Source organism: Dromiciops gliroides, chromosome 2, assembly GCF_019393635.1.
Source record: "Dromiciops gliroides isolate mDroGli1 chromosome 2, mDroGli1.pri, whole genome shotgun sequence".
Taxonomy (NCBI): domain Eukaryota; kingdom Metazoa; phylum Chordata; class Mammalia; order Microbiotheria; family Microbiotheriidae; genus Dromiciops; species Dromiciops gliroides.
Window position 1 is genome coordinate 212813966 of NC_057862.1, and position 25439 is coordinate 212839404.

Here is a 25439-nt window from a genome sequence, read left to right on the forward strand (position 1 = left end):
TATCAATTGTGACATTTTCTTTATAAATGAAACCAGAAGACAAAAAGAAGTAGCAGCTAAATGGAAGGAGGGATACTAGGTTCTTCTTGGAGGAGCAGTTAAGGAATTGGCAGAGTTGGTTTTATTGTACATCTAAAGGCAAGAATAATTTCATGGGATACTCAATTATCTCATATTGCATTAGACATGTTAAACATTTGCAAAAAGACTACCCTGAATAATATTGAACTTTATGTGCCAATGTTGGTTGCAAAGGATGAGAAGATATAAAAATTCTATGAAGAGCTCAATAAGACCTTTCAAATGAAATCAACATGTTTGTTAATGTAGGTAACTTCAATGCAATGGCAGATGACAGGGTAGATATGGGATAACAGTCAAAAATATGTTGAAAAACATGGTTTATGAGAAAGAAAGACTGGCCAAATGCTGATAATATAAACTGAAACCTCATGCCTATATATCATGGTAAGCACTGAATATCATCACTTAAAATGAAACTGATTTAACAAGTTAGAAAATGGTTGGTCACCAATATGAGACTAATCTCCAGATTACCATCTTATTTTTTGTTTTTGCAGGGCAATGGGGGTTAAGTGACTTGCCCAGGGTCACACAGCTAGTAAGTGTCAAGTGTCTGAGGCCAGATTTGAACTCAGGTCCTCCTGAATCCAGGGCTGGTGCTTTATCCACTGCACCACCTAGCTGCCCCCAGATTACCATCTTATTTTTAATTATTACCATTCATAATAGCCCTTGCATTTTTACAGTGCTTTAAAGTTTACAAAACTTTTTACATACATTATCTCATTTAATCCTTACAGCAACCTTGTTTGAGCATAGATAAAAATAAAGATCAAATTGTAATCACCCAATTTCAGAGTTGGAAGAGAGAGTCTCCAGGTAGAGTAACTCCTACCTGACCTATTTTACCAAGCTGTTGACACCAAAAAAAAAAAGGTAATGGGTAAATAAACAAACATCAACATGGAAGATCACCATTTGTTAAGGAAATTTTATCAATATAAATCAGTTGCCAAAATAAAAAAAAAGTTAAAGAAATTGCGTGAATGAACTAATGTTAGCTAATAGAAACACTGGTTTAGAACATAAACTTGTTTGTAAAATCTTACAAAGGGGGCTGGTGTGAGATTATGAGCAACATCACCTCATAAAACAGTGAGAAACAGGGAAAAAACTTCACAGAATTATAAACTAGAAGAACAGATAAAATGGAAAAAATCTATAAAGATTTCTATAATAGACCTTTTCTCTATTATGGAGATACCACTTTTGGGCTCAATATCACAACTCCCCAAAATGGGAAAAGGAGCAAGTTGGGGAATAGCTGAGTATCTCAGTGGATAGTATCCTGTTCCTAGAGTCAGGAAGAAGAGTTCAAATCCAGCCTTTGACACCTACTAGCTCTGTGACTTTGAGCAAGTTACTTACCCTCTGTCTGCCTCGATTTCCTTGTTTGTAAATTAGGGCTAATGATAACACCCACCTCCAAGGGTTGTTGTGGGGGTCAAATGAAATAATATTTGTAAAATACAAGCTATTATATATAGATGTTGTCTCTGAGGTAGGCAACAGTTTTGGGACACAGATGTCAGTTCTTAGTAAAGAGAGAGGAAGATACCAAACTCTTGGGAGGGGGAAGGAGGCATTGGGAATCACAGGTGTGTGTGTGGTTTTTAATGGGCCTGTATTTTAATTGGTATAGGAAACTTCTCATGAGGAAACTTCCTTTCCCTGCTCTGCAATTTACCCTCTTAGATTGTTGCCTGAGAGGTTGTGACATTTTAAGAGTACCATAGCCAGTGTATATCATAGGTGGGACTTGAACCCAGGTCTTCCTGACTGAAGGCATCTTTCTATCCAGTATATCACACTGCTTCTTTCAAGTCTTAATAGTATGAAAAAGAACAAAATATCAGTAATTAACACCTATAGACCTACTTAATTTCCTCTACAAAACTCTTATAAGAAAGAGCCCTTGATGAAGGTATGAGATGGGAACAGGAAAGCTTTCATAAATAATATTCTACTGAATGCCACATCTTTATAGTTACTCAATTTACTGAAAGGAACAGAGAATACAAGAGTACATTCTGTTTATTGTTTGTAGACTTTAAATTATGCATTTGATTTGGTCGAGCAAAGTGTGATTTAAAGACTTCTCCAAGAATATATGCCCTCTCTATATTTTTTCATTTTTTTTCTTTCTGGGGCATTGAGGGTTAAGTGACTTGCCCAGGGTCACACAGCTAGTAAGTGTCAAGTGTCTGAGGTTACATTTGAACTCAGGTCTTCCTGAATCCAGGGCCGATGCTTTATCCACTGCACCACATAGCTGCCCTATATGTTAAAAACATTAAAGAATCCTTGAAATATAGAACAGCAGAGCAAACTTTGCTTGATGACCCCATAATTAGGAATATCAATTGAGTTGTGATATAGAGAGAGGCATGCTTTCCAAAGAGGCCATCTGATCTAACCACCTTATTTAAAGATGAGGAAACTGTGGCCTAGAAAGGTCAAGTGATTTGCTCAAAGTCACCCTAGTAGTGGCACACTGAGATTTGAAAGGAGATCCTTGCTGCAGTGCCCTTTTTCACTGCACGACAATGTCTCTTTAAGACCTTTGTACTGATTGCATCAAACATTGTTTCCTAAGTTTGAGAGCTTAGCACAGCTCTTCATAAAAGAAAAAAAGTGGGTGAAAAATGCCTATTGCATATTTGAAGGTGTTCATAGCCCATAGAGCTAGTCCAATTTGATACATATTTTGGACAAAGACAGTAAATGGACAATGAGTAATGACTAGAACTGATGAGGGGGCAAGTGAGCTGAATGGCATTTTGGAATTTGCAATAGGAATTTGCACTGTTTTAAAAAAATTACCTCAAACTTCATCCTGAAGCAAAAGCCTTTTTGTAACAGCAACTGTGTTCTAGTATTGTTGTGTCTATGAAACATGGAATGCCATGGTCTCCTAAGACCCAGAGGGCTATGGAGAAACAGAGTACATGAATAGGCTATAGCATGTTAACAATTAAGAACTTCATAAGGGAAGGGTGTATAAATTATATAATCAGAGGTATGTATGACAGAAAAAAGAGATGGGTTAAGCATGTAGCAAAAGCTTCATTAAAGTCTGTGCCATATCAGAGGACTGAGAGATAGATCCCTAACAGTTTAGTTGGACCTCCTTTGGAGGATTTATAGGGAAACATGGTCAAAAGTCATATAGGATAAAAATGCTTGGATGGGTTATGTTATGCACTATTGGACAGAATATCCACATTTTTGGGACCACAAATCCATCAAAGTTTGGAAGTATGGAAATATCAATAATCCTCATGACATAATATAGCCATGAATTGGAACCACTGTAAACTTGAAAGAAGCAAAATTATCATTGTAACTTATGTGTTCCTATCTTATGCCTTACTTGCTATTACTAAACACAGGTTCACTGATCAAAGTTTTTTTTTCCTGTTGTCTTTCAATGAATCTGTTGTGATTTTATTGTATTTATGGGAGATATCTTGCTAGGGGAGGGTCTTTAAATCAGGCCTTTCTACTAAATCAAGTGCTTTTATAGACTAATAAACAATTAAGAACAGTGGCAACTTGCATTCTATGGACATTTCAGTCAGTTGTGTGACTTTTAGAATGGTTTGCTATACAATGATGTCTTTGGAAGCCTACCATTTCCCCACATATGTATTTATCAAGGATACTCACAATACTTGTTTAAGTTATCCTCATAAAACTTTGAGATGGCAAAGTGTGTGGATGTTGTTGATGTTTTCTTGAATCTCCTTTAATGGTAGTAATAAAGTATTTAATTTTTATGATTAAATAATATATAAGCAAGGACACATACTCACCAAAGATTTTGCCATGGCTAGTAAGGCTATGCATTGCCAAATTCAAATGGGAGAGGGATTCTCTAGAAATGGTAAGATTCCTCAAGATGCTACTGATTGTGGATGACATTCTAATCACTTGAAGCCATAGAACAGCACAGAGTTTCCTCAGTGAGATTCAGAATCACTCAGAGGAGTTCTGCCTAACATGCAAAACTGGAAAAACCAAGTGGATATAAATATTAATATCTTCCCACACTTGGAATTGCCAGAGATCTCAAGTAATAAAACACAAGCTCCTAATTACAGTCAAAGGGTTAGAGTCAAGGCATCATAACCTACACTGTCTGGGTGAGTGATTATGACTAGGCTGTAGAACAAGGGATTTAACTTTTTTTGTGTTATGGTCCCTTTTGGCAGTCTGATAAAGCCTGTGGATCCCTTCTCCAAATAATGTTTATAATGCATAAAACAAAGGAAGACAATCATATTAAAATATTAAAACGATCAAATATCAAAATATTTTTTAAAAGAACATAAGTTCATGGACCTTAGGTTAAGAATTCTTGTGTAGAGATAGGTGTGCATAGGTGGCTATAGACGCCAATTGTAACAGAGCTATAGAATATCCCTTTGCAACACAACTTCTGAAAAAAAAAGTTTCCCTGTATATGTAGTTCATATTGCTTTTGTTCCTGGATGATAGTCATAAGATCTAGCTGGATTTAAGTCATGTATAAGTTTCAGTAACAACAACCCAATGGATGGTGAATGTAAAGTCCTCGAGGGCAGAGATATTGCCATTTTTTATCTTGGTGTCTCTAATGACTGCACAATTCATTGTCAGTATCAGGCACTCCGTTACTTACTAGACTCTTATTGAATTGAATTGAACCAGTGAAGTGGAACAAGTACTGGATTTGAAGTCAGGAATCAGTTGGAGTTAATGCTTCTTCATTACTGGCAGTGTGGCCTTGGGCAAGTCATTTCATCTCTTTGAGTCAGTCTCTTAATTTAGAACAGGATAATCATACTTATTTAACCTATATAACAGAGCTGTACTTTGCAAACTGAAAAACTGAAAAATAAATGAGCTCTTATTTTATGTAACCACTTTAATCCAGGGTGAAGTCTTCAGGCTTGCACAAGAAAGCATTGATTCAATGGTACCAAGACCTGAGGAACATAGGATCATGTAGACTAACTCCCTGATTTTGTAGATGAGGAAATTTAGGTTCCAAGAGATGAAATGACTTACTTGCCCAAAGTCATGTAGGTAGTAAATAATAGGGTTTGGATCAGGTGCTGTGACTCAAAATTCAGTGATTGTATTTTATCTTGACGTAAAACCGAGTGAAAAGTGATAAGAGAATCTGATTCTGAGATGTGTCAAAATAAAGCCAATTCAGTGATTCAGGCATGGAGTTAGAATTCAGTGAGGCCCTCAGAGACTATGAAATGCAATAGATACAACTGTACTGGTTACTAAAGATAAAAAATGGTATAATTCCTAAGGTTAAAAAACACCTACTTAGATAAATTGTCTACTCGTCTTTGTTTCCATATTCTCTATGTCAATTGGCTATGTTAAGTCAGAAAGCTGTTCTTACAGAGCAATGACAATTCCCCTAAAATCTTTGACACTCATTCCCCATAGGCTGGGCCTTTTATGCCTCAGACAGCAAGAAATACAAACCAGTGATGATCTCAAGAGTAGATTGTAATCTCCATACTTCCTTAAAGGGAAACCAGCCTATCCTACATATAACACTGGTACTGGTTGAGCTATCTAGCTATTTGGAGATGCTTGCAATTTCATTGGTATAGATTCTGTAGTGGAAACCTTCACTTCCATGGATAATACTGTCAGGTTTAAAATGATGATATTTAATGATCTGTGCTTTGGGGTAGGTGAGCTTGTGGGAGGTATGGTATGCTCAGGTCTGGAACTGAGATGTTCCTGGGCTGGGTGAGGCAAATACTGCCATCATGATTTTTTTTTTGGGTGGGGCAATGAGGGTTAAGTGACTTGCCCAGGGTCACACAGCTAGTAAGTGTCAAGTGTCTGAGGTCGGATTTGAACTCAAGTCCTCCTGAATCCAGGGCCAGTGCTCTATCCACTGCGCCACCTAGCTGCCCTACCACCTAGCTGCCCCCGCCATCATGATTTTTTGAAGCATCCACCTCTTCTGTGAAATGTCACTTCAGGGCTTAGTAGGACTGAGTTGGGAGTGAAAGGAAGAGCATTGTTTCAGACTTTCAAAGACCTAATGGACCTTAGGTGACTATTGAAAACTGTGGTTCTTCTGAAGACGGTTCATTAGTGGTGCAGCCAGAGTGGAAAAGTATAGTGTGAACCAATCAGTGACAATAGCTCTAGGAATCACTGGCTATCCTTAGACCTTTAGGATGTTTGCTAGCCGAGAATAGCATTGACCTTGTGGGAATATCCTTTGGATGCCTCAAAGAGAGAAAATCTTGTTGGTATAGATATAGTCTGTCTGCTTTTCCCATCCCCCATTCCTGTCCCACCCTCTACTCCCTTCCCTAAATATAATTAAAAGGAAAAAATGTGAATATACAATGAAATATCACAGTGATTATAGGCTGCATTAAGGTTTTATACAAGTCATAATTAGAGATAGTGTCATATTCAAACCAATATGGCATATGTCCCAAGAATTTGATTTCTGTGAAGTTGAAGGTAGACTTCTGCAGCTTGGTGTATTGTATTGTTGGAAGTCGTCCAGGACTATCCATACAAGTGTAGCCTGATAGACTGGATCTGGAGAATGTACACAAATGCCTTGAAGGAAGATAACTACCCACCAATGTAGTAAGTCTCAGAAAAAATGACTGGGGTCATTTTTAGAAAGGTTAGTTAGTCCACAGGAGTTAAAGTGATTACTCTATGCCAAGGACTGTGCTATTCTGTCAAGGGCTCTTTTTTGATGAATAGTTTAGAACTTTCAGGAAAAGCCCTGTTATGGAGGGGGACAATCTGACCAGGCTTTAAAGCAGGGGTTCTTAACCTGGAGTCCACAGATCCCCAAGGGGTCCATGGAGAAATTTCAAAGTATCCATGAACTTAGATAAGAAAATATTTTGATAACTATATTACAATAGTTGATTTATAATCCTATGTATTTTATTTTATGCATTTAAAATATTTTGAGAAGAGGTCCATGGTCTTCACTAGATTGCCAAAGGAGTTTATAACACAAAAGTTTAAGAACCCCTACTTTACAGTGACCTAGCTTCCCCCAAAGTCTGGATGGGATGTGGGAAGTCTTTGGGAAGAGCTTGTGTGTGAGGGCCTCTATCAGGGTTGGAAGGAGTGGGACCATTCTCAAGGTCATTGGGATGAAGGTGGGAGTTAGTAAAGGATCTTTGGTTGGGACTCTGACAGTCTGTAGAATACAGAATAAAATTTTAAAATGACAAATCAAACTTAGAAAAGTACTTTGTAAACCTTAAAGCACTATATAAATGTGAATTATTATTATTATGAGTCCATCTGTTTCTCCCCCCCCCCCCGAATATAAATGTAATAGTAAGTACGTGTGAATCGATTGTATCTGACTTTGGGTTCATGTTTGATGTTTTGCAGGTGAGTCTTTGTACCCCTAGTGAGAACACACCCACTGAAAGCTTAGCCAGGCTGGTTAGCATGGTCTTTCAGTGGTTCCACTCCACAGCTTACATGATGGATGATGAAGTCGGAAGCTTAGTGGAAAAGCTGAAACCTCAGTTTGTCACCAAGTGGTTGAAGACCGTGTGTGATGTTCGCTTTGATGTCATGGTCATGTGCCTGCTTCCCAAACCGATGGAATTTGCCAGGGTAAGAAGAGAGACCCATAACTTGCACTGGGTGTGAAAAGAGACTGTGGTTAAAAAAACAAAACCAAAAACATTAGTGTTTTTATTGATTCAAAGATGGACCTCTCTTTGATTATTTTATGCCAGGGGATAATAATAATGACAACTGCTATTTATATAGTGCTTAAGGTTTGCAAAGCACTTTTTGGTGTAGTATTTCATCTGAGCTTCACATTAGTTTTGTGAGGTTGATACTATATGTATTTTTTAACCCAGTTTTACAAATAAGAACCTGAGACTCAGAGTAGTTAAGTGACTTTCTCATGACACTCAGGGAGTAAATGTTGGAAGTAGAATTTGAACTCAGGTCTTTCTGACTGCCTAGCTGTTTTATCCACGAGTTTGGAAATGACATTTGCAGTGGTGTATACTGATTCTACTTCAAAACATGTTTTTGTGAGAGAGAGAAGGGGAGAGTATAAGAGAATTCATAAAACTACTGAAGCTACTCAGGGATGGTGTCTTTTCCCAATTATTGGTTAGTTCTCATAAATACAGAAACATTCCTCAATCCATAGGGCCCAAACTCAAGCTTTTTCTAGATGCTCTTGAGCCAGGGACATATGGGTAGGTATGTCCCTGAGATGAGATATGTGTTCTTCAAAATAGAGGGGTGTCCAACAGGTTGATCTCAGTGGATCAACTGATCAAGATCCATGTACCCAATGGGGATTTGAAATGTTGGTTTGGGAATGCATGTGAATTTCAAGAAATTCAAAGCCACACACTGCCAACTTATCTTCCTCTCTGCAACTGCAAGGATCTGAAATGCTGGCATTACCAATTCCCATAGATGAAAGGAGAAGGTCTGGTTAGAGACTAATGTTATGCCTCCTTCCATGAAGCTTGCTGGTAGAATTTCTCTGTGAGTCTTCCTTTTCACCTTATAAATTGTAAGCTTTCAAATGAAGAGCAGAGTAGCTCTTTGCCATAAAAAGATAGATACCCATTTTGTACATCTTTAGGGACATAGGTCTTCAGGAAGGCTCACAGTTTTTTATATAGTACTATTTATGACCAAACTAAAGAGATGACAACTATCAGGAGCAGAATTTGGCTAAAATACATGAAATAAAGATTAGTGATTTTTTCTAGAAATCAAATAATCTTAAAGTAATAAGTTAGAAGTTATTGAGTCAAAAAAAAAATAAAGGGACAGCTAGATGGCGCAGTGGATAGAGCACCGGCCCTGGAGTCAGGAGTACCTGAGTTCAAATCCGGCCTCAGACACTTAACACTTATTAGCTGTGTGACCCTGGGCAAGTCACTTAACCCCAATTGCCTCACTAAAAAAAAAAAAAAAAGAGACTGTTTAGGGGGCAGCTAGATGGTGCAGTGTATAAAGCACCGGCCCTGGATTCAGGAGGACCTGAGTTCCAATTCGGCCTCAGACACTTGACACTTACTAGCTGTATGACCCTGGGCAAGTTACTTAACCCCAATTGCCCAGCAAAAAAAAAAAAAGAAAGAGAAGTTATTGAGTCAAACTGAGGTATCAGTGCTCTATTTCATCTCTGTCCCTTTTGTTGTTCAGTATCCTTTTGAAGACCTCCTGTGATTGGGAATTTACTGTATCATGGATTAAGCCATTCTTTTGTTCAACAGTTTGATTAGAATATTCTTTCAGAATCTCCCTTCTCCTAATTTCCACCAAGTGACTGTAGTTCTGTTCTTTGGGGCTAAGCCACATGAGAACCCTATGAATACTTGAAAACTATAATCATGTCTTCCCATAGGTCTTGTCTTCTCTAGAGTAAACATCATCAATTCTTCAATCATTTATTCATTATATGATGTGATTTTAGCCCCTTAACATCCTGCTCACCCTCCTTTTGGATGTACTTGTCCATGATCCTTTGAAAATCTGGTTCCCAGAACTGAAGAGATTAATAAAATTTTAGAGGTGAAAGGGACCTCATATCATCTAGGTGTGGGCTAGGATGGGACAGAACTACTGAGTACAGGGGAACTGCCTACTCCTGGATCTACACTTTCAGGCCAAGCTGAACAAGTCACATTCCTCTCCCATGTGAAAACTTTTTAACAACTTAAAGATAATTCACATATTTTCCCCTAAATTTTCTTTAGGATAAATATACCCATTTCTTTCAGCTGATCTGCATATGTTATGTTTTCTAGACTCTTCACTAGCCTGCTCTGGACTCCCTCCAGTTTCTTGAAGTCCTTAAAATATGGCACCCAGCACAGAACACATTACTCCAAATAGGGCAGAGCACAGTGAAACTACTACCTCCCCCTTCCTGAATGTGCTGCCTCTCCCAATGCAGCCAAAGTTTGCATTTGCTTCTTTTGGTTGTTGTATCAAAATGTTAACTCATATTAAACTTGTAGTCAATTATTCAATTATTTTATCTTGTTAAATTCAGTTAATCTAGTATTTTGAGATTTTTTTATCTCCTGTCTTAAATAGCTTTTCATTATTATTTAATATAAATGTTCCTTTAACCTGTTAGCACTTTTGACTGTCATCACCACCATAATGCCTACTTTCTGATGACCTCTGCCCTGGTTCTGTCGGTCAAAGGGTGCATTTCTTATGCTCACAATCTGCTCTACATTTTCAGATTTCTGGTTCAGTTCATGCAATCTCTTTTATCCTTGCCATAGCAATCATTTCTTACCATAGTGACTGGACAGGTCAATTAACCTCTCATGGGCTCAGTTTCCTCCCCTGCAAAATGAGAGCATTGGATTAGATGACCCTCAAGGGCCGTTCAAGCTCTAGATCTCTGATCCTGATAGCTCAAAATTTATAACCTATGATCCCCCATATGACTGAGTACATTTTAGCACATATGACAAGAATCTCTCCTCTCCTACTCTTCATTTCAGTCAGCTCCCAATAAATACTTATGCCTTTGAGATCACAGATCCATTGAACTTTTAAATATTTATAATTTTATCTTTGTCTACAAGTATTTGAGGCAGTTTGTAGGTTGGAAAACAGCCTAAAAGGAAACACTTTAAAGATAAAACACAGACAATCTGTATGAAGCAGAAAGGGTAGGTTTCTATTTAGTTTTTGAGACTCAGTGCATTAACTAACATAACATTTGATTTAGAGACTTTCATGGCCCAAAGATCCTGTGCATATTTTGGAAGATTTTCACTTCACTTGGCTTGGACAAATCAACCTAGAAAACTTGGGAAAATCACTAAACTAAGATTGATTCACCATCTGTAGAGAATCCCTCTTTTATTTTGACTGTGCTGTATATATTCCATGTAAGTGGCAAACACCTTTGACAAGCATATATCTCCTAGTTTTAGGGATTAAACAAAATTGTCTCCATTGTATTTTCCAAAGAATCTTGTACAATTAAAAATGTGCACGGGAGAGACATTTTGGAGGAGAGTCTTTGTGATGATGATGATGAAGATAGCTTCTCTAAACTTTCATAAAGCAGGCTTAACCTGCCCTCATTTTTTGCTAACACTTCCATCCTTTCCTTTTCTAGAAACCTCCAAATCCCATTCTGGAAAATTCTATGACTCATTCTTATATATTCAGGGCTTCATTAGCCAAATTCTAGTTTCTTCATTCCTGTGACATCAGAGAGAGGAAACCAACTAATCAGATCTGAAAGAAAACTTACCTTTTTCCTATAATTCTTAACTGGTCTGTTTGATGGAACTTGTTTAAAAGATGAGCGCTAACCCTCTGAAGAACCATTGCTGACCTCTATCCCTTTTACAAGTCTTAGCCTAAAGACCATAGTACGCAAGCGACAACAATAGCTCCTAGTGACTGATTTCTAATTATGTCTTTTTCTTTCTGGTAACTGAGATTTTGGGGGCATCTTTTGCCATGAAATCCGCCTCTCTTGCTCTTATTCACTTATGCCTTTGTTTCTTGGTGTCTCTTTTCAAGTTTTTGGTTTTCCTTTGTATGAATTAAAATGTTCCATAATAGAGGCCTGCTGCCTTATGTATTACTGGCCTATCTAGCTTTTTCATGAAAGCAAAAGATAAGAACAGCCTTTAAAATGGTATTTTGCTCCTCAGAATTTAATACTGTTTTGTAGTCAAAAAGCAGCAATGGTATGTACTTTTCAGTCAGTTGTAAAACTAAATTGTTATAAAATGTTTGCAGACATTTGCCTGTTCCTTTGTCATATCTGTTCCTTGTCATATCTGAAGAACCATTGCTGACCCCTATCCCTTTTATAGGGATCCCATGATGTGTTTGTAGGCTATTCTCATAAATTTTGTAGAGATGAGAAAGTGGACATGTAGGTTTATTAGTTATTTATAGTCTCTTTGTTAATTTTTTGGGGGGCAATAATAAGGTCTAAGATTTTTTTACCCAAATTTTTGATATCTTTCCTTATTTCATAAATCTTGAGGTTAAGTTGCCCAAAGCCTGCAAATTGATGTTACTTTTTATGTGGACCTCCTCTGTGTGTACTTTAGTTTTGTTTAGCTGCACTTCTCATCTTTTTTTTTCTCCTTAGTGATATCTCTATCTACTCATGCAATGGGGACTATGATATTAGTGGTTCCATTATCACTGATGGAAAATAGTGCTTGCTCTATAAATCTTTACAGATATTTCTATTTTTTGTCTTCTCATTGTCATTCTAGTTTCATTCTTAAATGCTATCTACATAAAAGCTGAAATTTAATATAATGGAAATCTCCCAGTATTTGGCATTCTTTCTTAAAAATGAACCATGCTCATATGCTTTTTATTTATTGTTCCTTTTGGAAAGCTTCCCTGGTGAAGGATTGGTGTGTCCTGTCTCAGAAAGATAAGCAGGAGGTGGGTACATGGCCAAAAAAGAACCTAGGCTATAATTTCATCCCAAGTTCTCAAGGGAATGTGTGAAAACACTATTATCATTATCGTTAGCTTTGCTGGTCTGTGACCATGTCTGCAAGATGCCCCAAATTTCCATCAGTTCACTGAAAATCCAGGCATTTAGTCCATCTGATACCAAGTAATCATTTTGAAGCTGAGTTTTTAGAGAAAAAGATGAATCAAATTCACCAAATTCACCATTTTTTCTTCCTGCCATAGGCAATAAACATCCAACATTCAGTATTTAGCCACAATATCTAAACAATGTTAAAATAGCCAATTAATTCAATTTACTTCCAGTGTAAAGACTATTTTTTCATTTTAAATTAAAATAGTAAGCCTTCCTCAAAGCCCTAGAAGTAAATTCTAAATATTTTATATTTCCTTTTAATCTTTTAATTCATATCAAGTACTGAGGATCAGCCAGTACTTTCATGTGCTGATGCTTATAATGAAAGCATAGAACCTTCCTTAAGCGAACAACAGAAGAATAAACTGAACCTCGATTCAACAGTTTGCCAGTTGTTCTTTTTTGTTTTTCCAAGTAGTATCTAGTCTTTAGCTAAAAAGTACACTATTTATATGGACCATTTTTTATACTTAGGAACTGAACCAAACTTAAAATAGTGCTAGGAAAAAATCCTGCATTTAAAAATTTTGTAAAAAACCCATACCAACTTTATTGTTATCTTTTGTTTTTATATTACCTTCATTTCTCCCCTACCTTCTAAGCCATCCCTTATCACAAAGAATAAATGGAAAAGAAGAAAAGCAGTTCAGCAAAACTAACAAACACATCAATTAAGCCTGACAGTATATGCAGTGTTCAATACCCATAGTCTCCTACCTGTGCAAAGGAAAGGAGATGTATTTTTTTCATCTCTTCTTCTGGGATAAGCTTGCTCATTATAATTACACAGTGTTCAATGTCTTTTTTTTCTTTTCATTTGCTTTGCAGTCATTGTGTATATTGTTCTTATGTTTCTGCTTACTTCATTCTACATCACCTTCTCTGAATTCTTCATATTCCTTTTATAGAAATATGCCATTATATTCACAGACCATAGTTTACTTACTCATTTTTCAATTGATAGCCCTGCCAATTTTATGGGAGAACATATAGAAAGCACCAACTCTGTTTCATCGCATGTTCCAAGTGGAGAAAACTTCAATATTGTATCTAAAATCTATAGTCAGCTACACCACTGATAAAATTTCTCATATAGGGTTTATAAGTGAATGTTTATGTGATGATAGGTTTTAAAATATAATAGTATGTTCCTTCTGGTATGTAGAAAATATTTGGGGATTATGTATTCATGTGAGAATTCCAGTGTTTAGCACAGTGCCTGTCACATAGTAGGTGCTTAATAAATGTTTATTGATTGATTGAATTAGAAAGTAGGCTCAGAAATTATTAAAGGGAATGTAATGGTAATTTGGTCCAATCTCCTGACTTACCATATACAGAAACTGAGATTCGGAAAGGGGAACATTGTCCATGTTTTATATTAGAATAGAGAAGAAACAGCATGGTGTAGTTTTAAAAGCAATGGATCTAGATTCACTTTCTGACTTTTACACTTACTCTAGTAGAAATGTAAACCCCGAGGAGACATGTACAGGTGTTCAGGGAAGACTAATACCATAATACCTCTGATGTGAGGGCTGCCCAGCTCTTTTCAGGGCTGCTTTCCATCTTGGGTGTCCACCTGCCACTGAACTTGTATCTGTGGCTCCAAGAAGCTGTAGCATGAACAGTGGCCAAACCCTGGTAAATTGATTTGTTAGACAGATTGAACCAGATTGAGGAAAACTGAGGACCCTTAAACCTGTCAATGCGTTAGGAGGGTGTTTGCCCCAAGAATGTGAAGATTTTCTTGCTGGAATAGGTGGATAGGAATGATTTGTTCCAATAGTCCATGAAGGCAGTAGAAGCAGGTACAGTGGAGTGCTTAAAGCTTGGTCAGACATCAAAGATAGCATCCTGAGTCATTGCCTGTCATAACTTTTGTCTTGTCATTGGACTTTGATGACTCTGGAAGATAGAGTGAGGTTGATGACTTCATGCAACTCTGCCTCACTTAAATCCAATTTATGCACAAGTCAAAAGACATCACCTAAGTCATTTTACCATTTTTAACCTACCTCAACATCCTATGGTCACAGGCAAGCAATGAAGCAGCAGGTGAAGATATACTCGGAGCTGTAGTCACAGCCCTACACATAGGTGGTCCAAGCTGAAGCAATAGTGGGTTTTGGCAGCTCCCTAGGTGTCTGAGCAGCCTTTTTGAAGGACTGAATTACTCATCTCCTGGTGTGAGGAAGGGGCTAGAAAAGGTGCCCTAAAAATTATCTACTTCATCTAACCTTACCCATGGCTGTTTACTGTGGCAGGCAGGCGTCCTACCAAAACTCTTGTGAAGATGATTCCACTCACCATTGGTACAGAATGTATGAATGCTTATGGTCAACATGAAATCCAGTAGACCTGAAAAAGATGCAAATCTTGTTCTGAGAGAACTCAGCAGGTATCATATCCAAATAGTAGCCCTTATTGAAACAAAGCTGGCAAATGAAGGCCACTTTACTGAAGTTGGAGCTGGATTCATGTTTTTCTTGGGTGGCAGGAGTGGTGGGAAGTGCCATGAAGCTGGCATAGGTTTCACAATCAAAAAGGAGTGAATGATAGGCTTATGACAATGCGATCGCCACTTAAAGGAAAGTGCCATGCTACCCTCATCAGAGTGTATGTTCCCACCATGACAAACTCTGATGAGGTAAAAAAAATTTTATGAACACCTGAAGACCCTCATCATCAACATCTAAAAGAGCCCAAGCTTATAATTCTGGGTAACTTTAATGCCAGAAGAAGGACAGACTAAGAGACAGAAATGGCAATAGCAGTGGTCACTTACTACTGAAGGCTTGTGCGTTTCATGATCTTCTCATCACCAACACTATCTTCCATTTACCTAAATGCAGTAAAACTTTGTGGATGTACCCTCACAGCAAACATTGGTATTTGATAGACTATATCATTGTAAGCAGAAGAGACAGAGTTTGAGAGTGATGAAGGTGATGTATGGCACAGAGTGCTGGACTGATCATAGACTTATCTTTTGCAAGCTAAGCATTCATATTCAACAAAAGTGGCAGCCTGAGGGCAAGATTATTATCAGAAGACTTAATGTAAACAGATTAGAGCGCTTCTCCTTGTGTGAACAGTTTTTTGCTAATTTGGAGGGAAAGCTGAGCCAACACATAGTTGGCAACAGTGGAGCAGAAAAGGAGTGGGCAGCTTTCAGAGATTTGGTGTATAGAACCACATTTACTCATCTGGGCCAGAACACTTGCAAACATCAAGATTGGTTTGATGAAAATGATGGGGAAATTTAGAAGATGCTGAATAAAAAATAAAAACTTCACAGGGTTTACTAGCAGGATATCTCATCTTTAAGAAGGCTTTAACTCCATCAAAAGTAAAGTGCTGGTGAAGCTTAGAGAAATACAGGCTTTTGGGCTCTGTAAGAAGGCAGATGAAAATCAGTTTTACACTGATAGTAATAAACCAAAGTACTTTTATGATGCCCTGAAGGCTATTATGGGCCAAAGACCTATGGAGCATACCAACTACTCACTGCTTATGAAGCTACTTTGATTTAGTGATAAGGACATAATCTTGAAGAGATAGGCTGAATACTTCCATAGCATTTTCAGCATATCATCATCAACCAAATGCTGAAGCCATTGACCTTACACACCTCAGGTTGAAGTCAGTCCCTCTCTAGCCAAACTTCCAACTGAAGTAGAGATTTTGAATGCTATTAGGCCCCTCTCATGTGGTAAAGAGTCTGTTCTAGCTGAGATTTACAGGCAGGGCATCCACTGCTCATACAAAAGCCAAATTAAATCTTCTGGGTTATATGGAAAGAGGAGGTTATTCCCTGGGAATTAAAGGATGCCTCTATTGTTCATCTTTCTAAAGGAAAAGGAAATAGGTTGTCCTGTGACAATCACAGAGGGATCTGTCTCTTAGTTATTGATGGCAAGATTCTTGCAAGAGTCCTTCTTAATAGGCTGATCCTTCATCTGGAAGACTGTCATTTACCTGAGGACCAGGGTAGTTTCAGAAACCACCAAGGAACAATTGACATGGTTTCGGCTGCCCAACAATTCCAAGAGAAATGGCAGGAGCAGAACAGAGGTCTGCATACATTCTGTTCATCAATATGACCAAGGCCTTTAATATTGTTATTAGTGATGGCTTCTGGAAGATCATGACAAAGAAGTTCATCAGTATTATATGTCAGTTTCATGCTGGCATGCTTACATGGGTTCTGGATAATGGACGATCCTCTTGTGCTTTCTTAGTGAAGTAGGGTTGTGTGTTTGCTCCTATGCTTTTAGCATGATGTTTTCATCAATGTTGTCAGACACCTTCAATGAGGACAAAATGGCATCAAAGCCAGCTATTGCACTGACAGTAAAATATTTAACTTGAAATGGCTATAAGCCAAGACTAAAGTAGAGGGAGAGTTGTTGCACGACTTTTTGTTAACAGATGATTGTGCACTCAATGCATCCTCTGAGGCTTAGATGCAACAATGTATGAATCGATTTTTTGCTACTTGTGCTAATTTTGGCCTGACAATTAACACCAAGAAAACAGAGGTTCTTTACCAGCTAGTACCACACCATCCATATGTGGAACCATTAGTTACAGCAAATGGAGAAATTTTGAATACTGTAGATAAGTTCACTTACCTTGGCCGTATACTTTCCAGAAATGTACACATAGATTATGAAGTTAACACATTTATTGTCAGAGCTAGCTCGGTGTTTGGGAGGCTCTGAAGGAAAATGGGAGAGAAAAGAAGAATAAGGCTGCCTACCAAACTGAAGGTCTCCAGAGCCATTGTGCTGACTTCATTGTTGTATGCCTGTGAAATCTGGATAGTCTGCCAGCTCCATGTTAGGAAACTGAATGGCTGCATTCCATTTGAAATGTTTTAGGAAGATTCTGAAGATCATCTGGCAAAATAAGGTACCAGACACTGAGATCCTTTCTCAAGCTGAACTGCCAAGCCTTCAAACTCTCCTACAGGGAGCACAACTCCAATGTGTTGGCCACGTTGTTCAAATGCCAAACATACATTTGCCTAAAAGACTACTTTTTGGAAAACTCACACAAGGCAATGGCTCATATGGAAGTCAGAAGAACTGATACAAGGACACTCTCAAGGCTTTTCTGAAGAACTTTGGAATCAAATGTGAGACATGGGAGTCATTGGCAGAGCACCACCCAGCATGGTGTGCCTGTATGAAAGAAGGTGCTGTGCTCTATGAGCAAAGCAAAATTGTAGTAGTTCAAAGGAAATGTGAGATATGCAAGTTTAAAGATATCTCCACTCCAAATGTTCATGTAGACTATTTGTGCCTGACAAGTGATAGAGCCTTTTGAGGCTACCATCAAACTGCTGTACCTTAACCCTGACATAGTGATGTAATTTTGGTCCTCTTCAGCACAGACAACAGCCAATCAAATCTTGAGGGCAAGGATTATTATTATTATTTTTTTTAGTGTTCCCATGTCCAATGCAGTGCATTGCATGTTGTAGATGCTTAAATTACTTATTGTATTATTACCTATCTGACCTTTGGTAAGTCATTTGACTTCTATGAGAGTCAATTTTCTCAATTGTAAGTTGAGGGAAATAATCTTTATGTTGCTTAATTCATAGTGCTTTTGTGAAGAAAATGCTTTGCAAACCTAAATAAGCTAAAGAATATGGGGTATTATTTAAGAACCTCAGATGGGTCTATGCTTTTGCCTATTCACATAGTTGTCAATGTAAGTAACATTTCCTTTTTTACAGCTTAACTAGATCTTGAAGTTGGTTATACTTATAAATCATTCCTTTGTAATAGAGCTGGTCCCTGAGGGCCTAGGACCTTATCACAAGAAAGGGACCATTAAAAAGGCCAGGTTAGGTGTGAACAAGTCCGTTGAATGAGTTAGAAGGGAGCAATGTCATCAGACAAACAATAATTGGGAGCATACTCATGACTTAAAAGACAAGATCAAGGCAGACATTTTAGGCAGGAGCATCCTACTCTTTGCTTCTTTTTGGAAAGGACATTATTTAGTGCAGAGATTCAGTCTACATGACACTAAATAATCACTTTTAAGTTGTTTCTACAGTTAAAAGTAAATCTTAAATGAAACAAATTCATACTTTTTCTTTCTGCTACACACAATAAATATTTATTCAACATTTACTTTTTAGCCATATCAGAGTGGTCAATTAATTCTATTGGTTAGACAATCACTTATTAATTTTAAACTAAAGTATCCTGCCTTCCTCAAAGGGGATTTTTTTTCTCTCCTCTTCCCTCTGGCCGTTGACCATGGAATCTAGTAGCAGAACTACTCATTCAGAAGAGACACCTCTTCTAGCATTTGGAGAATCAGTTTGAGAGAGTTCAAAGCCCAGTTGATGGAGCAGACACACTTCAGACAGAAACAGATATAGAGGGGCAGTCACTTGAGGCCCTTGAAGCAGTTTCAAGGAGGTGAACTTTGGTAGCAGAGAAGAGATATCTATGGATAGCTGAGCTACATAGAGGAGGAGCTCCGATGAGCATTAGAATCAGCAGAGACACTGTGTTTAAAGGGGGAACTTTATGAGAACTTTAGGAGCAGAGAAAGGACATCAGAGTCCTACAGTTTTGGAGTCAGGAGTTCCCTTGGCTACATTTATTTCCTTATATGTGTGCCTCACCTTATCACACTGTAAATTTGTGTCCATTTTTTTCTTTGTAGAAGTGTGTGCCACAGGTTTATAGGGGAAGTGTTTTGTAGCTCCTGTAATTTCTATACCATTTTAGTCAATGCTTTTGCTGAGAGCTAATTGTGTCTACTGGTTGATTGTTAAGAAAAAGCACACTGGTGGGAGCTCATGAGCTATATTGCTAAGGGGCTGGACCCATAGTGTGTCCAGTATCCTAAGGTAGCAGCCACATTCTGAGGACTCAGTCTACCAGTGCGAGTGCTAATTGGGGGAGTAACCTAGTTGGGGGTGCTATATTAAGTTTCATTAGAGAAATATTTAGGTCGTCTATACATTGTCAGGGATTGAATGGAGAGGTTCTCCATTTGAGACTCCTTGATTGACATAGAGTTGTGATGGACTAGAGAAAAATGAACAATTTTTCTTCTTATCTGTTGGACTTTTTAACCTTTTGGTATGTTTTCTTTACATATGAGACCAGTTGTTTTGAGATAGTTTCTTCCTGATTTAATGTTTATGCACTGGTGTCTATTGCATTACTGTGCAGTACTGTGGGTATGGCTATTAATATGAATACTGTGAATGTGACATTCCCCAGAATACAGATTACTAGCAATTTGCTTAGAGAACACTTTGCAAACTAATCAATGTTCATTTAAAAACAAAACAAAACAAAACAAAAACAAACTTTTGGCCAGATTTTTACTGCTTGCTTTAGGTGGCAACCATTGCTAGGTGGCACAGTGGATGGAACTCTGAACTTGGAGTTAGGAAAACTTGAATTCAAATCCTGTCTCAGATTCTATGTAGCCCTGGGCAAGTCACTTAATCTCTGACTGCTTCAGTTTCTTCATTTGTGAAATGGAGATAATAATAGCCCCTGCCTCCCAAGGTTGTTTTGAGGGTAAAATGAGATAATAGGTGTAAAATGCTTTGTAAACCTTAAAATGCTATAAAATGTTAGTTTTTGACTAAAATTAAACTCCTGAGCAATCAATTCAAAGTTTAAAATTCTTTTTTGGGGGTCCTCCACCTCTTTGGGGCCCTTCTGAGTTTATTTTCCTTAATTTACTTGTCCTAGTAAGAGGTGAGTTCATATTTTTAGTTAGATTTCTGGTGTTTTCCAGGAGACTTTAAAGAGATTGGGGGTGTCCTATATATTGCAGGGACTCAGGGGAAATTTTATTTCCTAGGAATGAACCTGGCCTGCATATGTGGGTCCAGAGCAAAGGGGCCCTTTAGTGGGAGAGGGAAGATGTTCCCCCCCTCCTGCTGAGGGGTTTTGTGTTATATAAGAACAAAGACAAAGCAGTATGATTTCTTATGTGAAGGTCTACTGCCAGTAGACCCCAGGTCCCTAATACCTAGGGGAGGGGTCCACATGTTTTTGAAGTTTTCAGTGAACCAGGGTTCCCTCTGAGGAGGAAGACAGACTTTCTTTTTCTTTATTGCCTTTGATTTTGGTGCCTTTGCAAACACCAAAACATATGGTAACTTATGAGAAATTTGTAAAACGATGTTTGCATGTTAAAGTTAAGTAATTGTTAATTTGGAAGTGAGTATAATTCTTAAACCCAGTGCTATGGTAGGCATGTATCCTTGTGGAATAATGTTAAATTCTGGATTGTGAACTTTGCCAAAAGCACCCCATTTGCTTTGTTGGAAACAGAAAATATTTAACTAGAGTGACAATGTAAGGGTGTGGGTCCTTGAAAATTCAGGACTTAATACAGAAAAGAGGATAACAAGGAACTGTTAAACTAATTGTAAACATGAGAAGATCCTGTTAATTATCCTGTAAAGTAGTATGAACTGTGAACAGATCCCTTGAGTGAATCAGAAGTATTGATGTCATTGGACCAGCAATGATGGGGAACACCTTGTGTGTTACCCTTAAAAGACATAATCTAGTCACTTAGAGGTAGTTGAACCAGGAGCCAGCAGTTGGGAAAGAACCTCCAGCTCTTTACCTCTTGTCAGGGAGGAGGAAATTTTCTTTCCTTTCCCCTCACTCATAATTCTGTGCCATCAATCATGGAGTTTACCAGCAAAGTTACACACCAAAGGAAATACCCCCAGCAATTGTAAAGTTATTTTAAGACAAAGTTTGAGGCAAGGCTGAGGAAACAGACTCAGTTTAAACAGACATTGATACAGAGAGGCATTTAGTCTAAGTAGGTTTGAGGTAGGCTGCAAAAGCTTTAAGGAATGTGAACTCTGGCAGAAGAGAGCTATCTATGAGATCAAGAGGGAGCTAGCTGTGGCAATCAATAGTCTTACTCCTTAGAGGAACAGACCCTGGGAGGCCACCTGAGTAACCTGATCAGCAGAGACATCATACCTGAAAGGGGAGCATTGTGAGGACTCTAAGAGGAGAGAAAGGACATTGAGAACCTGTAGTCCTAGAGTTGGAGATCCCTTGACCACATATGCCCAACTGCCATTATACCCCATGTTTGTGCCACTTCTCCCATTTATGGTATGTGTGTTTGTGGGAAAATGTGCCCTAGATTTATAGAGGGAATGTTTTATAGAATGAATGTTTTATAGCTATTGTTTTTTGTGTGCCATCTTAGTCACTGACATTGCTAAGGGCTATCTGTGTCTCTTGGCTAAATATAAAGGGGAAATGCACAAGTGGTGATTCATTAGCTGGAAGAGTAGTGGCCTAGACACATAGAATATCCTATAACTTTATGGTAGTAGTAGCTGCACACTTGGAACCCAAACCAGGAATGTGAATGTATCCCAGAAGAGGTGCTAAATTTATCTGGGGGCTTTTTGGTTTAGGCCTTGAACATAGTTAGATGTGGGTCCTAGAAGTGAACTCAGCTTCTTGGGGGAAAATGCTTGTAGATGATGGTCATAAGTATATTATATTGTTTCTTCCTTTGGCATTGGAAATTCCCTTAGGTTGGTGGGTACTGGGACAAGTCCTGCAGCACAGTGACGCAGCTAAAGGAAGGTCTCAACCGCATTCTTTGCCTGATTCCTTACAATGTGATCAGTCAGCCTGTGTGGGAATGCATCATGCCAGAGTGGCTAGAAGCCATCAGAACAGAAGTCCCAGATAACCAACTAAAAGAGTTCAGGGAAGTATTAAGGTAGGTAAAAGTGTCAAGAAATGTGTTAGCTGAATCTGGAACTTAATGGAGAAGTTTTCAGTATCAGGAATTAAATGTTAGTTAAGGAACCACATCTGGTGATTAGATCATTGTTCAGAAGAGGTTTTGTTCATGTTAAATGATGAATAAATCCTCCATTATATTCACTGCCTTTTAATTTTATATGATGGGATGGGAGCAATGTGAAAAAATTAAATGCTAGAAGGTGGCTTCAATCCTAATTTCTTAGATATTAAATCCTTTCTGTTAATCTTTAATAAGAATGGGAACAAAAACTGATATATTATTAATCTATTAATAATTTATCTCACATAATGAGTCATTCTAAATATATCATATGTAAATATATTCATAAAATGCCGGTACTGGAAAGGAACTTTGAACACAGAATGTCAGAACATAAAATGTAATAACGTACTATATAGAATGAAAATTCAATTTGGTAAGTATTTATTAAGCTCTAACTATATGTAAGAACCATGCTAATACTTGTTGATAAAAAGAGAAAAATAAAATAATCCTTATTGTCAAGGAGCTTATAGTCTATTGGAGGGATACAACATGTACATATGTAAGTATAATGCAAGATAATTTGAAGAAGGAGAGAACACTAGCAAGAATTGAGGATGAGGGAAAGTTTCAGGGAGGGTATGGCACTTGAGTTGAGCCCTGAAAGATGTTAAGGATTTTGAAAGGTGGACATAACAAAGGAGTATACTTGAGATAACAAGTGTGAATGCATGGAGTCAAGCAATGGAGTGCAAAGTTTGGGGAAGAGTTTGACTGCACATGAAGGGGAACAGTATGAAAATAAATCTGTAGCGATAAGTCAGAGCCATATTATAGAGGACCTTAAATGTCAGACTTACAAGTTGGTAATTTATCTTGAAATAGGGAGTCATGGAGGGTTTTTGAGCAGGGAAGTAACATGGTCAGATCTATGCCTTATAAAGATTATTTTGCCATTTGTGTGGAAGATATATTAGAAAAGGGGATACTGGAAAAAGGGAATCCAATTAGGTATTTACAGTACTAGTCCAGGTAAGAGGTGATGAGGACTTGGATTTGAGTTAGAACTGGAAGGAGTCCTTCAGGTTCAGTCCCCTAATTTTGCAAATGAGGAAACCAAGGCCCAGATAACTGAAATGACACATTCAGCAAGTTGTGAGATCAAAACTAGGTCTCAGATCTCTTAAGTCCTTGTACAAAAATAATAACTGACAATTTATATAGCGTTTTACAGTTTTCAAAGTGTTTTATATACATTAACCAATTTAAGTCTCATGATGATCCTGTGAAGCTGGTACCATGAGTGTTATTATACTTATTATACAGAGGAGGAAACTGAGGCTTAGAGAAGTTGGGACTTAATAATGGTTACATAGCTAAATTTTAGGTGGGAATTTGAACCCAGGTGTTCCTGACTTTATATCCATCACATTATTCCATGTTTCTTTTGTACAATTATACACATTTTGTACATGAGTGATGACATGATTGGATCATATTGAATCATCAGACTGGTGGAAGGATAGAGTAGGGTGGGGAGTATCTATGGTTTGACCCCACAAAGTACAGGATATTTGGAAATGCTTTCTGGAAATACATTTCTGATATCAATTTACTTCCATTCTTTTCTTTTGTAGCAAAATGTTTGACATTGAGCTTTGCCCTCTTCCTTTCTCAATGGAGGAGATGTTTGGATTTATCAGTTGCCGGTTCACAGGATACCCCTCTTCTGTGCAGGAACAAGCTCTACTGTGGCTTCATGTAAGTCAGTGATGCTGGTTGATCATGAAGAAAGGAGCTATAACCTGAGAAAGGGAAACCCTTTGTGGTTAGATGACAAATAGTGTAAATATTGTGCAAGTGGTGGAAGTATTTCTGGGTCATGCATAAATGTAAGACCCTTTTCTTACTGTTCTCTCTGTACCATCTTCATACATGTATGCCCACTGTGAGAACTATTTATATCACATTAGAAAAAGAATAAACTGGGACCTTTTCCAAAATGTGGACTCAGATGTTCAGAATTTAAATTAATTCAGCTCATTAATTCACTCACTTCATATTAAAATTTATTAAGCATTTATATTGTGTAGAGAAATGTGGGTACTAGGAGAGATACAAAATTTAGTTAACACATAGACCTATTCTTCTCAGAGTGGAGGCTTTATAATGGGAAAGATACCAATTCTGATAATTCTAATGCCCAACCTTACTTGATAACTGCTTTAGAGACCTGGAAACATTAATTCATTTAACGAACAGTTATTAAAAACCTACTGTGTTCAAACGCAGTACTTAATGGTAGGTGTAGGGGGATTATCTCTCAACTTCTTTGGAGAGGCCTACTGGGCAACAGGGATCTAATGACTGTGAGCGAAAGAGGAGGCCAAACTGAAAGCAAAGAGATTTATTAGCTTGCTAAGGAAGTTAATAAAAGGAAAAAAAAACCCTCTAAGGAAGGACTTACCTACTCTTGCTTATAGCAGATTCACCTTTCTAGGGTGTAGACTTGGTATTTATGATATTTCAGGCCCAATCAGCAGCATTCTTCAGCAACTTAGACTACATAAATAATGCATTTTATGGAAGAGAGATGGGTAGAGAAAGAAGGAGAACATCCAAGGGAGAAAGTGGGAGCATTTGGAATGCAACTAATAGGATTTGTTATTGGAATAAGGAGACATTCAGTGTTTAATGGCAAGAGACAAAGGGAAAAGACCAAAGACTTTTCCAATTGTGAAAGAAGTTGTTCTAGACAAAACTTCAGGATCTCTTATCTAAGGACAGCAAGTAATTGTTGTAATAGTGGATAAGACCACTTACTTTACCTTATCCTTCCATAGTTAACATTTAATTTCTCCTTTAATAGGGGTTAGGTGCTTTCTAGTATTTGGTCTCTAGATGGTTGAGGGATTAATCCATCAAGATTGTG

The 25439-nt window shown here is 37.8% G+C and overlaps 1 protein-coding gene across 11 annotated transcripts in view; it reads left to right on the forward strand.

Annotated features, from left to right (window-relative positions):
• The window catches only part of UNC79 (unc-79 homolog, NALCN channel complex subunit), a 323533-nt gene that overhangs the window by 116420 nt on the left and 181674 nt on the right, over positions 1–25439 (forward strand). For all 11 annotated transcript variants that reach the window (XM_043986754.1, XM_043986757.1, XM_043986756.1 and 8 more), the window contains exons 14-16: positions 7489–7719; positions 22287–22477; positions 24145–24268. In XM_043986754.1, the coding sequence (XP_043842689.1) occupies positions 7489–7719; positions 22287–22477; positions 24145–24268 (546 nt within the window). The remainder of the gene's footprint in view (positions 1–7488; positions 7720–22286; positions 22478–24144; positions 24269–25439) is intronic.